At 35.2% G+C, this 16,239-nt stretch overlaps 1 protein-coding gene across 7 annotated transcripts in view; it reads right to left on the reverse strand.

Moving 5' to 3' along the window:
- AMN1 (antagonist of mitotic exit network 1 homolog) overlaps positions 1-16,239 on the reverse strand; it is a 62,468-nt gene that overhangs the window by 15,761 nt on the left and 30,468 nt on the right. For 5 of the 7 annotated variants that reach the window (XM_082352276.1, XM_082352277.1, XM_082352278.1 and 2 more), the window contains 4 exons: positions 9,627-9,759; positions 5,772-5,916; positions 3,451-3,668; positions 2,760-2,816 (listed from right to left, as the gene is read on the reverse strand). In XM_082352276.1, the coding sequence (XP_082208402.1) occupies positions 2,760-2,816; positions 3,451-3,668; positions 5,772-5,916; positions 9,627-9,759 (553 nt within the window). The remainder of the gene's footprint in view (positions 1-2,759; positions 2,817-3,450; positions 3,669-5,771; positions 5,917-9,626; positions 9,760-16,239) is intronic. The other 2 variants (XM_082352281.1, XM_082352282.1) reach the window with 1 other exon arrangement.

Raw genomic sequence — 16,239 nt, forward strand, 5'->3', positions numbered from 1 at the left:
ATTGGGGTCCTAGCAAAAACTGTGAATTCACATCACAACCTTTATGGGAAACAATTTAGCAATATGAATTTGGGACCATTAAAAAAAGGATTCATACCTATTGATCCACTTGTTTCATTTTGGAGAGTTCATTATAGCAATGGAAGAAAAAAGTGATATGTCCCAACATATGAATATTTCCAGTAGCTAAAAGCTGTAAATAATCTGAATTACCAACATTAGAAAAATGATTAAAGGAAAGTGATACATAACATGGACAGATTTTGTTCTCTGATATGCCAGTACCTAGAACATAGCAGATACTCAATAAATATTTGTTTAATAAATGAATAATTTTATACAGCAAATTAAACTTTTAATCATGAAGACTACAGAAAACTATAAAATGACTGTAATATGAAGTTAAGAATATGATAACATTTATTAGCTGCTACCATATGTCTGGAACTGCAGTCAAACCTGGGGATAAAATGATGACAAAGTGATGAACAAAATGGTCCATGCTCACTGAGAACTCAGATCAACAGAGATTTCAGAGGCAATCCTGACATTCAACAAATGCTGTAGCATACGTTTGTACTAAATGTCAATCTTTAGGAGAGGTCCTTAGACTTTTAATCAAATTTATTTTCAAATTATAAACTATTTAGCAACATTGGTAATTTAATTTTCCAGAATTGAACAAATTAAAAGCAACAGATTAAAACAGGGTATCTAATAAATAGCAGGCATACATGTTACCCAAAAGAGAAGAATCAGTTAAAAAGATGAAGACTTTTGTATTTCAGTTTCAGTCAGAAATTGTGGTCAGAAAGATGCTATGAGCCAAAGGTTAAAATATATTCCTTTAAGGAAGGAATTAAGTTCTAACAAATTTCAGAAAGATTTCCATTAAAATGTGTTGGCACTTACAGAAATAAGCTTTGGAAAACTGAAAAAGTGAAAAATTCAATGACACTACAATGACCAACACATTGGTTACTGGATTTTTTCCTAAGTCTGCTTAGGTTGGTGCTCCTAATTTTATAAAGCTGAAGTAAATATGTAGGTATATTTCCTACCACTGCATAACAACTAATTTCCTGGTGGTTTTATTAGGAAGTGATAAACTAGGTTAACTGTTTGAGAACTTTGTTAAAAATGATGGTGACTAACACACCATTGTAAAGCAACTATACTCCAATAAAGATGTTAAAAAAAAATGATGGTGATTATAGGATAATGTAAAAATTGAATAACCTAATGAATATAAGGCAGTAGCATGGAGGCTAGAATGTAGTAAGTGCTCAACAAATGTTAGTATTTAAAACAGTAAAAATTAGGGCAGTTGTTGTCCCTACAGTTAGAATGCAATTTGGAATTTGGAACTTCATATTTTAAAGAAAGGAATTTCTTAATTAAAAGACTTGTAAAAATATATATGCTATTTTATATACACACATACACATACATACATACATACAAGCAGGATGCAAATATATAAATATCACCAAAAAACTCTTTGAGCATTAAATCAAGCAGAAATATTTTGGCAAAAACATGGCACCACCATTCTATTATAATAGTGATTACTAACTTTTATAATTCATTTATAGCCAGCTTACTTCCAAAAAGGAGTTGATGTGACTTATTGTTGAAAAGCACAGCTATATTAATTATGAGTAAAAACAAAATACAACACTGTAAACTGAAAAAGGAAAAAAACAAAATCTTGGGACAAAAGACTTCTTAATATTTAGAAATAGGTTACAGGTGTCACATCAGTCATTGAATACAAAGGCCGAACACTAATTTAAGATCTTTTTAAACAGCTGCACAATGTGGCTTCTGGAGAGGAAAAACCTTTTCTCTATCCTCTTATGTTTGTCTTTGGAAGCCTTCGAATTAAACTGACAATAAGATTAGCAAGAGAAAAGACGAAGTTTATTCACAAGTTCACAAAGAAAGTGGCTCAAAGAAATGGCTAGAATTTAGAGTTTATATACCATCTTAATAGGGGAGGGGGAGAAAGGATACTCATAGAAGAACAGGTGACTTTTTAGGGAAGACACAATGACCTTTAGGAGACTAGATGGGACTTAACGATAATCTTGTGACAATGTTTATTTAATGCAGTTTCTCATCTGACTTCCCCATGTATGGGAAGTCTACCTTAAAGGGGGTTTGAGGCAGTTGAATTGTTTTGGAAGGGTCTGCTTTTAGGCAGATGGGGGAAGGTGGGGTTTAAGACAAAGTCTTTTTTTTTTTTTTTAACCCTTGTTTCTCAGACATCTTCAGATCAAAATAATTTTTACGCCACAGTGGTATATTCTGGATCCCTTCATGGATTGAGAAAAAGATGATGGCAAGAGAATAAATATGATGTCAAGAAAAATACACTGGCAAGAGAATAAGTAGTCCTGGTAAAAATATCAGTCAGACATGAAAATTCTAAAGAATGTCATTTTACATTGATAAATTTTCAGTATTTTCATCCATAATAAGACTATCTTTAAATGTATTAGAAGCTAAAATTTCTGGAGAATAAGAACTTTTATTGGAAGTAAAATGGGTTTTATTATAAAGTAAACTTTATCTCCTAACTTTAACCAGTTTTTCTTCACTCTGGGAATAAAGAGGTGGAGGCAAAAAAAAAAAAAAAGTCCATGGAAATACCTAATTGAGAATAAGGCACTGGTTGTCTTCTAGGTTTAAGAAAGAATTTCTGAGGATAATATGAATTCAGGTAATCATCATCTTTACAGATATTTTAAAATTACCTCTAATTTCTTGGCACAAGGTCCACTAACAAGTGCAACCACACCGCTGTCAGATACCTGAGCAAAGGAAAAAAGGAACATAGCACGTAAATGGAGATGATGGAAGCAAACTTTTATAAAAATTATTAATTATTTAGATATAGTTTTATTTCCTCCCGTTTGGCAAACGTGTCTTAGCCACACATAACTTCCACCCTTACTGAAAATAATTGAGGGGGGTTGTGCCAAATTATACTGCAATTATTTAACTACCAAAGCATGAAGCCAACAATTTTAGTGGACTTCCCTGGTGGCGCGGTGGTTAAGAATCCACCTGCCAATGCAGGGGACATGGGTTCGAGCTCTGGTCCAGGAAGATCCCACACGTTGTGGAGCAACTGAGCCCGTACGCCACAACTACTGAGCCTGCGTTCTAGAGGCCGCGAGCCACAACTACTGAAGCCCACACACCACAACTAGTGAAGCCCGCGCACCGCAATGAAGAGTAGCCCCCACTCTCCGCAACTAGAGAAAGCCCGCGCGCAGCAACGAAGACTCCACACAGCCAAAAATAAATAAATAAATACATAAATAAACAAATAAATAAAAAAAAATTTTAGCAACAACAAAAAGAATTATGTTCTGATGAGTTATGGAAATACTCTGGGCAAATACATACAGTCTCTACATTTCAAGTCTGTATTTCATTTACCTGAGTAGCTGAAAAATCAACACACTGCAAAAATGGGCAGTTTTCTCCTAATGCCTGCAAGGACACATCAGTAATACCTAAGCAGCCACCTAAATCAATGATCTTTAGCAGCCGGCAATTGAGTGCAAGAGCAAGGACTCCTTCATCAGTGAGATTGCAGCATCTTTTCAAAGAAGCTTCGTGCAGGTAAGAACAAGATGAAGCCACAGCTTTTATTCCTGAGGGAAAACATAATTCTGTATCAATGAGCTATATATGTTTATATATGAGAAATGTGACTGATTTTCATTTCAGCAATCACCACTACTGATACATCCAAGTGCATGTTAGCCTTTTTCAAAGTAGTGCATGTGGGGATATACTTTATTTCCAGTGATGTTGTCATTATTTAAAACTCTTTTGGAATGTTTCAAGAATTCTCTACATAATCTGTAGTATATTCTTCAGAATATCTGCAATTAATGACAAGACTTTTTTGTTTATGATTAGACTTGCTTTTAGGAAATAGCCAAAAGTCATTCAGAACCAAAATAGGTAATTAAATAGTAGATGATTCTCCTTTTTGTTAAAAGTTTTAAATAAAATTAATTTTCTCATGGACTCTGAAATCAAAAGTTAAATGGCCCAAATGTCTTAAGTAATAGTTTTCATGCTTATCCTTACAAATCATACCTGTAATCTCTTCGTTCTCTCTTCCCTCTGATTCTGCCCTTTGCTACCACCATGCTCCTTCTTTGTTAGCCTGGACCAATCTTACATTTTATCAAGGGTCAAGAAAAGAGAAGCCCTTAAATCCAATTCAACTGATGTAAAAGCACTTTGGTGACAGGTACGTGATAATGTGCCACATAAATAGAAACGTACTTCAGGAATCCTGGGCCCTTCAGTCATGAACAAACATTATTGCACTGTTAAAAGACACTTTCATGGGCAAAATACACAAAAGGGAAGATGGTAAATTCGTGTGTAGGTCATTTTTATTGTTTTCCATATCTTAAGAAAGAACTCTTATTTTATTCATTAGTGTCCAGCATGAAAGTTCTTTTTAGTGAATCAATATTTGTGTGAACATTTTAAAACTTATGCTTCTTTGCAGTATTATGAATATCCTAACTTGCTAACCAAGCTGATTGTAAAATAGAGCTAACTACCCACAAGATTTTTCAGAAACCTATGTAGCCAAATAACTCCTTCTTTCTTATACTGAAGAAAAAGATAAAAATCCTGTATTGAAAAAAAATCCATTAATTTATGTAACAGTCACACTGAAAAACGCAGTTTGTCTGGCTATAAAAAACTGTAACTGGACAAGGCCGGTACCAAGTTCTGCTGCTTGCTGCTCAAAAGGCCAATACTCCAGAGACAAGTGTTGGTGGAAAAGGAAAAGTTTGCTTTATTCAGGAGGCCAGCAACCTGGGAAGCTGGTGGACTACTGTCCTAAGACCATCTCCAAGTTGCCGGTTTAGAGACAGAGGTTTTATAGGCAGTGTGAGGGAGGGAGCTGCAGGGTACATGAGCAGTTTGTACACAATTTTCAGATTGGTTGGCATCAAGGTGAAGTTTCAAGCAACACCAATCTTCTGGTTTCAACCAGTCTGGGGTCTACGTGCTGATGGTCAGCAGTTTTCATCTCGTGGGGGTATGCTTCCTGTAAAAACAACTTAGGAGTGTGTGTTAGACCTTTATATCTTTCAGGGAACTGGGAGCTTTGTGGTTTTGCTATGTGACTGGCTTATTCTGTAAATTGTCGCCATCTTCCGGGCCCATGTCCTTGAAGTTAGTATCTGGAATTAAGCAAGCAGGATTAGTTCTTTCCTAGTCAATCAGTCATTGTCTAAAATAGTTTTATGGCAGCAGAAGTGGAAAATATATGATTAGTTTTGTGCTGTTCAAAATGGGGCAGCTTATGCTCTGGCTACAAAACTATGCATTGAACAGGCTGATAGGAGAGTGCCTAGTAAATTTAATCTGATGATGATTTAACTTTCTGTTGTAATATTACAAGAAAGCCTTAACAAAGTATGAACTGGTCATTTCTTGTTTCACTATACTAGGCAAAATATTTAAAATATAGAGGTATCTATCCATGTTTATTTTAAATATGTTTAAACTTCAAGGTAGTGACTTAGTGTATTTCCCAACTTTCAGCACTGATTATAAGCAAGAATTCTAATTCAGATTCTTTAGCTTAGCTTGAATATTTTATTGATAAATATAGTTCCTATTTCTTTGACATCTTTATACTCTCTTTTAACATATTTTCCCCTTCTCTGCTCCAAAATTATGCCAGATGGTGAACAGTACTCAACCAATAAACACACCTTTTGAAGTTATGGAAATTCTGTTTTCTTTTGAGGAATTTAAAATTAATTTCTTCAGTTTTCTGCAGTTACATAGGTGCAGGAGAGCAGTATCTGAAATATCACAGCTTCGTAGATCTAGAGTTTGGACTTCAGGATGTAAAATCTATAATAAATACATGATTTTGAGAAATTAATATTTCCTATAAATATAAATGTTTATTCCATATTCAGTGTTTTGATGGTCATAACAGACAAACAGCAGGTGGAAAATACAGTAAAGAATACAGAAACATATCTGTGTGAAGACAGATACATAAAGCAGGAAAAAACCAACCTACTTCCAACTGGAGGTGCAGCTTCTAGTGTCCCCAAAGTCTTACTGGGACACAGAGCACTGTTGAGACAGCTGGTACAGAGTAAGGACCCACTAGAGCTGCAAGCAGAACCAAGGTGGTGGGGGGAGCTTATCCTCTTCCAGTGGTTCCTATTATTAGAGATTCTAGCTATGTGTCTCTTTGCTCAGCAAGTATGAGTCTTTAAGCACTTATATACCAAATGCTTATCTAGAATATTTACCTCCTTCATTTTTATTTTTGGGAGCTTGTACAAACAAACCCAGTATTACTGAATGTTTACTTGAGGGCAACAAATAGCAGATCAATTTCAAAGCATTCTGAGCTCTTTCTCTGGGGGTATTTTCCTTCTCTTTTGCTTTATTTTTATGAAAACAGAAATGGCTTATACTTTTCTGAACATGAAAGTAATGTACTGTTATTGTAAAACATTCAGACAGCACAGAAAAATTATAGAAATGATACAAATAACAAATATGTCATTTAATATTCTCTCTCTCTTTCTCTCTCTCTTACATACACATATACATACACACACACACTACCCTAAGAGACTGGTCATTGCTATTTTATAAAAGAGGAAATTGAGGCACCCAGAGCTTAAGTAGCAACACAAAGTACACAGCTAAAAAAGGAGCAGAGCTAGGATTGGAAGCCAGGTCTTCCTAATTCCAAAGGCCATGTGTTTAACTAGTTACAGCTAAAATTACCCATAATATCAACACCCAGTGACAAACATAATATTAGTTTTGATGTTTTTTGAGTTTTTAAAAAAACATTTGAAGAAAAATGGGATCAGATCACATATATTTATAAATGGGCACTTTTTATAAAAATAAATTGTGGTTGCATACTATTTTATTTTATGCATGCACCGTAACTTATTAAATGCATCCTACACTGGCAAACACTTAAGTTGAACATTCAGACTGATTTTAAGAGGCAATATAGTACAGTGTATAAGAGCATGCACTCTGGAGGCAGGCTGCCTGAGTTCCAGCCCTGTGATTGTGGTCAAGCTCTGCTTTCTTTTTGTGCCTCACCATCCTCATTAAGATGAGGATAATATTTGTGAGAAATAAAGGTGCCTTGCTTATAATATATGCTATATATAACTGTTAGCTATTTTATTATTACGAAAATGTTATGGTGAGCATTCTTGCGTGCTTTTTAAATTATTATTTTCTTGAGATTAACACCAGTAAATGGTAATTATGTGAGGGGATGGAGATATTAACTAACCTACCGTGGTAACCATTTCACAATATCTAAGTGTATCAAGTCATCACGTGTGTTGTACACCTTAAACTTACACCAGGTTATATGTCACTTATATCTCAATAAAGCTGGAAAAAAATAACAGAAGTGAAATTTTTGAGTCAATGGTAAGCAAATTTTTAGGACTTTTGATAGAATGCCAAACTGTCCTCCTAAAAGGTTTTTTTAAATGAATTTACACTGTCACAGCAGGGGATAAAAGTGATTGCTCCCCACACTATTGCCAGCACCAGGTATTACTATTTTTTAAGTCTCTGCTAAACTGAAAGACAAACTGTGACTTTGATTACTAACAAGGTTAAATATCCTTTTACGTATTATTGGTGATTTATATTTTTTCCTTGGAGTATTTCCTGATTCTTCTGTTTTATTATTTGTTTGTTTTGATTTTTCTTAGTGGTTTGCAGGCATGCTTTACATTGGCAAGATAAAAAAAAAAATAGAATTTCATACATATTGCAAATATTTTTCCTAGTTTGTTACTTTATTTTTTTCTTCTTGCCATAAAGAAGTTTATATTTTTATATATTTAAATCTATCAATCTTTTTCTTCTTGTTTTCTAACTTGGTGTCATGTTTAAAAAGGCCTTCTCCGCCCAGAGACTATAAAAAGATTTAGTAAATTTTTCAAAAAAAGCCATCCCCAGATGTGTGCAACTTTAAAAAAAATGTTAGATCTGGTCTTTTAAATAATTTCATAAGCAGGACTTTCATAAGGATGGGGATTAGACGGAAACACCAAGGGAAATAATGCTTTTGATTTTTCTATCTCATTTACCCCCTTAGCCCTTTTTTATTCAGGTAAAATTAGGTTTAAATGAATGTTCAGGATTGTCATAAAACAAAAATTTAAGTCACTGAAATACAGGTTAAAGGGACGTGGGGAAGTGAAGAAAACCACGTTTTCTGTAGCGTCATAATGTTTCATCTGTGAGCCACACATTCATTATATACATCCACAGAACCATCAACAATAAGAACTGGATTCTACCTCCAAAGAGCAAAGCAGAGTACAACACTAAAATGTCTGTGTTCAAATGCAAGCTATCAGGAAGAAAATAAAGCATTAAAGGCACATCAGGTTAATGTAGAGGAAACACTATGGCACACTGAAGCATAATTCCAATGTGAAGTCACCACTGTAGACATATGGGGAGTGCTACCATCAGAGCTTGCTTCCTTTTGATCCCAGGCTTTGGGCAGAATATGTAGTAAAGTCAGCAATAAGTAGTTCCAGTCTCTGTAGGCAGTGAGTGATGATAGCTGCAAACCCATTTTATAGTTAAGACAACTGTGGTTCAATGTCAGAAGGAGTAGCACGGCTGGAATTTTAATTCAGGTTGGAGGCCTTTACTATACTTATTCCCTTACAGAATAGTTAATTTTAGCTTAGTTAGCGAAGGGGAATAAGTATAAATTAGCTGGAGTGAGGTACCCAAGAAGAATGAGAAGAATTTAGAAGAGTGATTTTTAACTGACTGCTAACCATGAATGGACAAAATCAATAGGCTACGATCATTTTTTTTTTTTTTAATAAATTTATTTTTACTTATTTAATTTTGGCTGCACTGGGTCTTCGTTGCTGTGTGTGGGCTTTCTCTAGTTGTGGAGAGCGGGGGTTGCTCAGCAGTTGTGGAGCAGAGGCTTAGCTGCCCCGCGGCATGTGGGATCTTCCCGGGCCAGGGCTCGAACCCATGTCCCCCGCACTGGCAGGCAGATTCTTAACCACTGCGCCACCAGGGAAGTCCCTACGATCATTTTTTAAATGGAATAAGACGTACTAGAATAAAATAGAAAATATCCAAGTGTACTGTACAGAGTACTGTTACACATAGGTGTGGCTTGTGTGCTAGCATCACAATGTAACATATATATTTCTTACTGTGGGTCTTTTTTTTTGTCGTTTGTTTATTCACCCTGAATTTTAATTTTTTTCCAGCTTTATTAAGGTGTACTCAATCAAAAAGTTTAGACTTCTTGAAAATATGGAGTTCATGGATGCTGGTACCATGAAGACAAGAGAAACACCTGAAAGAATAGTGGGAGAAGATTTTTTAGAAACTATTACACATGGACATTCTGGTTATCTGGAGAAAAAAAGAACCCCAACACTTTATGATATTTTAAAATTATTACTAATCCTACTATAAACCACTGTTCCAAAAATCTGAAACCACAGCTAAACAGTAAAATATAATAGCCCGCTTTACAGGCTATACATGCTCTTTGTATATGCTCTTACCTCACTTATATTTGAATCTGTTATCTGCCCCTGCACGCTCATTATTTTGATCAGTCTATCTTTTATGTTGGGTGGCAAAGGCTTGATGTCTGTGATGTATCTAGAAATATTCTTCATGAAGCACCAAAGGCATCTGAAATACAAATACAATATAGTAAATTACACTGTACAGGTACTGATTCCTAATATTTGTTGTTTTTTTTTAAAATAGATCTTTATTGGAGAATAATTGCTTCACAATACTGTGTTAGTTTCTGTTGTACACCAAAGTGAATCAGCCATATGCATACATATATCCCCATATCCCCTCCCTCTTGAGCCTCCCTCCGATCCTCCCTATCCCACCCCTCTAGGTCATTGCAAAGCATGGAGCTGATTGCCCTGTGCTATGCTGCTGCTTCCCACTAGCTAACTGTTTTACATTTGGTAGTGTATATATGTCGATGCTACTCTCACTTCATCCCAGCTTCCCCCTCCCATCCTGTGTCCTCAAGTCCATTCTCTATGTCTACGTCTTTATTCCTGCCCTGCAACTAGGTTCATCAGTACCTTTTTTTTTTTTTTTAGATTCCACATATATGCGTTAGCATATGGTATCTGTTTTTCTCTTTCTGACTGACTTCACTCTGTATGACAGACTCTAGGTCCATCCACCTCAGTACAAATAACTCAATTTCGTTTCTTTTCATGGCTGAGTAATATTCCATTGTGTATATGTGCCACATCTTCTTTATCCATTCATCTGTCAATGGACATTTAGGTTGGTTCCATGTCCTGGCTATTGTAAATAGTGCTGCAATGAACATTGTGGTACATGTCTCTTTTTGAATTATAATTTTCTCAGGGTATATGCCCAGTAGTAGGATTGCTGGGTCATATGGTAGTTCTATTTTTAGTTTTTTAAGGAACCTCCAAATGTTATTTGTTAGTACTTAGTCCTTTCATAAACAGGGTGTACATTTTATATGAATATTTACAACTTAAGCTTGGTAAGATGCAAAAGCCTAGTCTGTCCTCAGTTATGGGCAAGTTTCTTTTCCTCTATGACTTTTTCTCAGCATACCTCATTTACTAAAATGCAGTCTGATGACAAGATATTTTTCTTAAGTCAGTCTCTCCAATTCCTAAGACACAGTTTCCACCAAGTTTTTAGTCACATATTTCTAAGTAAACATTAAACTAGCGCCTATGAATTGACAAATTTTATTTGTTAATCCAACAATCTTGCTTTCACTATTTTTCTTAAAAATTATTCAGGTATTAGAATCACTCAAGAAAGAACTGTAACCACAAAGATTCCACAAATAGTACAAATCACAGAGATAATAAACTTAGTGCCAGTATTGCATATGCACAGAGTTATCAAAGCAGGCAACAACCGAGACCTACATGACCAACATACCTCATATGTGGCCTGAGATTCCAACTATCTGAGACACTCATATGTTAAACAAATAAATACAAACCTTATTTAATTTCTGCCTACAAATACTCCCTCATATATACACTTTTACATTCATGAATAAATATGATCATACACTTGAATTTTTTAGTGCAATCTTTATTTTTTCTTCTTTTGGTTGCCTCTGCCTTTCCCTCTCCTTTCCTTCCCCCTTCCACTATTTAGTTCCTCACCCTATTCCGTGTATGTTCCCTCTTATTTTTTCTCTGTGCTTGTACACACACACGTTTACTCACACATGTATGTATGTACTCAAACATACATTGAAAGGGTTAGATTGGGGGTGGGGAGAGATCACTGTTTCCTAGAATGGCATCACTGTATACTCACTTTTCTACACCCTCTTTCATTCAATAATACCTTAGGAAATTCTTTAAAGCATCAAGTGTGGTTTTAACTCTCCTTTAATGCCAATATAATATTTCACAGTGTGGATGACTTTAGTCATCCCCTATTGATGAGAATTCCACTGTTTCTAGGATATGTTAACATATGGTGTCAGATTGTTTTCTTCATATTTCCATCAGCAGTGTTGGAGGGTTCCCTTTCCTCCACATCCTTAAGCAGTAGGTATTATTGTTCGTTTTATTTATTTTTCCATTATGTCCATTTCCCAATCTCATCCCCCACCACTCCAGGAAACCATTCTAATGTCTAATATGTAACCTTTTGTTGTATGTGCCCTCTTAACATGATTGTTATATGGATGTATTTCTAATTTATGTATGTGGTATTTGTCATAGATTTGCTTAGTCTTTCACTCAGCACTGTTTTTTTTTGTTTTGGTTTGTTTTTTTGTTATTTATTTATTTATTTTTGGCTGCATTGTGTCTTCGTTGCTATGCGTGGGCTTTCTCTAGCTGCGGCGAGTGGGGGCTACTCTTCGTTGCGGTGCGAGGGCTTCTTATTGTGGTGGCTTCTCTTGTTGCAAAGCACAGGCTCTAGGTGCATGGGCTTCAGTAGTTGTGACTCACAGGCTTAGCTGCTCCGTGGCATGTGGGATCTTCCCGGACCAGGGCTTGAACCCATGTCCCCTGCATTGGCAGGTGGATTCTTAACCACTGCCCCACCAGGGAAATCCCTTAGCACTGTTTTTAAGATCGACTTACTCTTAAATGTTGGAAGATCTCATGGGTGAAAAGTGGTATCTCATTACTTTAATTCGTATTTCTTTAATTACTAGTAAATTTAATATCTTTTCATAAACATGCTGGCTATCTAGATATTCTTTTCTCAGGATTGTCTATTCATATCCTTTGTCTATTTTGCTGTTTTTTACTTAAATTTGTAAGAGGTATTTTTGTGGCCAAATACATGACTGATTTTGTATATGCTCTATAAATATTCAGAGAATGTATATTCTCTATCTGAGAGATGTAATGTTCTCTTTCTGTGTATTATATATGTGTGTCTAAATATCTCTCTCCGCGTATGTATACACAAATATATTATGTGTATATGATTATTTATTGATGAGTATCATTTAATTCTTCTATGTTCTTATTTTTTCTACTAAATCCGTAGAATTCTTAGTGTGCAATACTTGTATTTTGAAATCAACTTTTCTTTTTATTTCTACAAGTTTTTGCTAGTTTATGTACATTACCGTTTTATAATGAAAATTTTCAAAAATACAGAAAAATAAAATAGAATGATATAAATCATGTACCTAAAACCAAGAATTTTAAAATTTATTTTATCATTTTGTGTCAGATATCTTTCATAAGATATAAAACACTTCAGATAAAATTAAAGCCTCCTTTGTCTGCCTATTCAGGTTTACTTTATCTCCCTTTGCAGAAACAACTACTACCATGAAGTTGTTGTTCTTTTTTTAAAAAATTTTTATTGGAGTATAACTGATTTAGAATGTTGTGTTAGTTTCAGGTGTACAGCAAAGTGTATCAGTTATACATATACATATATCCACTCTTTTTTAGATTCTTTTCCCACATAGGCCATTACAGAGTATTGAGTAGAGTTCCCTGTGCTATACAGTAGGTCCTTATTAGTTATCTGTTTTATATACAGTCATGTGTATATGTCAATCCAAACCTCCCAATTTATCTCTCCCTCTCTCCCTACCCCCTGGTAACCATAAGTTTGTTTTCTATGACTGTAACTCTATTTTTGTCTTGTAGATAAGTTCATTTGTACCCTATTTTTAGATTCCACATGTAAGTGATATATTTGTCTTTCTCTGTCTGACTTACTTCATTTAGTATGACAATCTCTAGGTTCATCCATGTTGCTGCAAATGGCATTATTTCATTCTTTTTTATGGCTGAGTAATATTCCATTGTATATATGTACCACATCTTCTTTATCCATTCCTCTGTCGATGGACATTCAGGTTGTTGCCATGTCCTGGCTATTGTAAATAGTGCTGCAATGAACATTGGGGTGTATGTATCTTTTTGAATTATGGTTTTCTCTGGATATATGCCCAGGCGTGGGATTGCTGGCTTGTATGGTAGTTCTATTTTTAGTTTTATAAGGAACCTCCATACTGTTCTCCATAGAGGTTGTACCAATTTACATTGCCACCAACATTGTAAGAGGGTTCCCTTTTCTCCACACCACCTCCAGCATTTACTGTTTGTAGATTTTTTTTTTTAATTTATTTTTGGCTGCATCAGGTCTTAGTTGCAGCACGCAAGATCTTCATTGAGGCATGCAGGATCTTTCATTGCAGCGCCCAGGCTTCTCTCTAGTTGTGGCATGTGCGTTTTCTCTTCTCTAGTTGTGGCGCACTGGCTCCAGGGCATGTGGGTTCTGTAGCTGTGGTGCACGGGTTCCAGAGCACATGGGCTCTGTAGTTTGCAGCACGCGGGCTCTCTAGTTGAGGCATGCAAGCTCAGTAGTTGTGGCATGTGGGCTTAGTTGCCCCATGGCATGTGGGATCTTAGTTCCCTGACCAGTGATCGAACCCACGTCCCCTGCATTGTAAGGCAGATTCTTTACCACTGGACCACCAGGGAAGTCCCTGTTTGTAGATTTTTTTTGATGATGGCCATTCTGACTGGTATGAGGTGATACCTCATTGTAGTTTTGATTTGCATTTCTCTAATAATTAGTGATGCTGAGCATTATTTCATGTGCTTTTTGGCCACCTGTTTGTCTTCTTTGGAGAAATGTCTATGTAGATCTTCTGCCAATTTTTTGATTGGGTTGGTTTTTTGATATTGAGCTGCATGAGCTGTTTGTATATTTTGGAGATTAATCCCTTGTTGGTTGCTTTGTTTGCAAATATTTTCTCCCATTCTGAGGGTTGTCTTTTCATTTTGTTGATGGTTTCCTTTGCTGTGAAAAAGCTTCTAAGTTTAATTAGGTCCCAATCATTTATTTTTGTTTTTATTTTCATTAATCTAGGAGGTGGATTGAAAAAGATCTTGTTGTGATTTATGTCAACGAGTGTTCTGCCTATGTTTTCCTCTAAGAGTTTTATAGTATCCAGCCTTATGTTTAGGTCTTTAATCCATTTCAAAACATTATATTAATAATATTATTAATAATATAATTAATTATTAATAATATAATTATATTAATACTAATAAGATTAATAAGATTAAATCCATTATATAACATTTCAGACAAAATTAAAGCCTCTGTCCACCTATTCAGGTTGACTCTTTTTATCTCCCTTTGCAGAAACAAGTACTACCATGAAGTTTTAAAAATAGTTTCTGTCCATGATTTTATTATACTTTTAATACTAAAGTATATATGCATAAAGAGCATATAGTATTCTTCTGTACTTATAAAATATTGTGCATTAAGTTTCCTACCATGACTAAATTTGACAATTGTCCTTGTAATTGTGACAGTTTTCCTTTTTATAAGACTATGGTATTGGTTGCAAATTCATGATCATTTTATCTTCTCGTGGAACATTCCTTTTACCCTTAAGTAATGTCTCTATCTATATTGATGTTTTTCACTTCAGTAAAACCATTCAGTCTGGTTTTACTATTGCTCCACCATCTTTCTTTGGCTTCTTTTGCTAACATCTTTGCAAGATTCATCTGCATTGTTGTAGATAGCTATAGTTTGTTCATGCCCATTTTCACTGCTGCATAATATTCCACTGTACAATTTATTTATCTATTCGACTGTTGATGTACAGTGTGGTGGTTTATAAGTTTTTACTATTAGGAATATTAATATGAATATTTTGGGACATGTCTCTTGGTACACATGTGCCTATGTTTCAATCAAGTATATACCTGGGAGTGGAACTGCTGACTCATATGGTATGCATATGTTTAGCTTAATGCCCAACAGTTTTCCAAAGTGTTTGTACTGATTCAAAATCCTACCATCAGTCAATGAAAGTTCCTGGAATCCATATCCTTGTCAACATTTGGCATTGTCAGTCTCTTTAATTTTTGCCAGTATAGTGAGGGTATAGTAACAATGCATTGTGGCTTTAAATTGCAATCCCAGATTTTTAATTTGAGCACATTTTCATTCCTTTATTGTACTGATACATTTGGATAGTCTCTTGGGGTTTCTGTTCAAGTATCATGTCCAGTTTTCTTTTGGGTTGACTGTTTTACTTAGTGGTATGTAGGAGTTCCTCTTATATTATAGACATGAGCCTTCTGTTGATTATATATGTTGCAATTATAGACTCCCATTCTGTGGTTTGCCTTTTCATTCTCTTAATCATGTTTTATGTTGTAGAGAAGTACATTTAATGAGGTCCACTATGTGTTTTCTTTATAGCAAGTATTTTTTGTGTTCTGTTTATGAACTCTTTCACTGTTCTACATTCATGAAAATAGTCTCCTATGCTTTCTTCTAGAAAAAATTCATTCATTGTTTTGCCTTTCACTTTTTGACTTCAAAACCCTCTTGTAATTGATTTTTGCAACTGTCAAGAACTGTGCAGAGTCTGAGAGTTTACCCTACTTACTAGTTTATGAGTTAACTTTATTACCATTTCATGAATGCTAGCAGAAGACATGAGATCCCTGGGTCAGAGAAAAAGGACTTTATTACTCATGACAAGAGCAGTAGCCAGAGCTTCATGTTTCTGTTGGTTCCCCATGCCCTCCAAGTCCTGCAGATATAATGTAGGTAGGTCCAGATAGATGTTTGCCCATGCAGTGGGTTGTGTTACAGGAGAGGAACACTGAGCTTGGGGGA

The sequence above is a fragment of the Balaenoptera borealis genome (genome assembly GCF_965194805.1).
Source record: "Balaenoptera borealis genome assembly, chromosome: 13".
NCBI classification, from domain to species: Eukaryota; Metazoa; Chordata; class Mammalia; order Artiodactyla; family Balaenopteridae; genus Balaenoptera; species Balaenoptera borealis.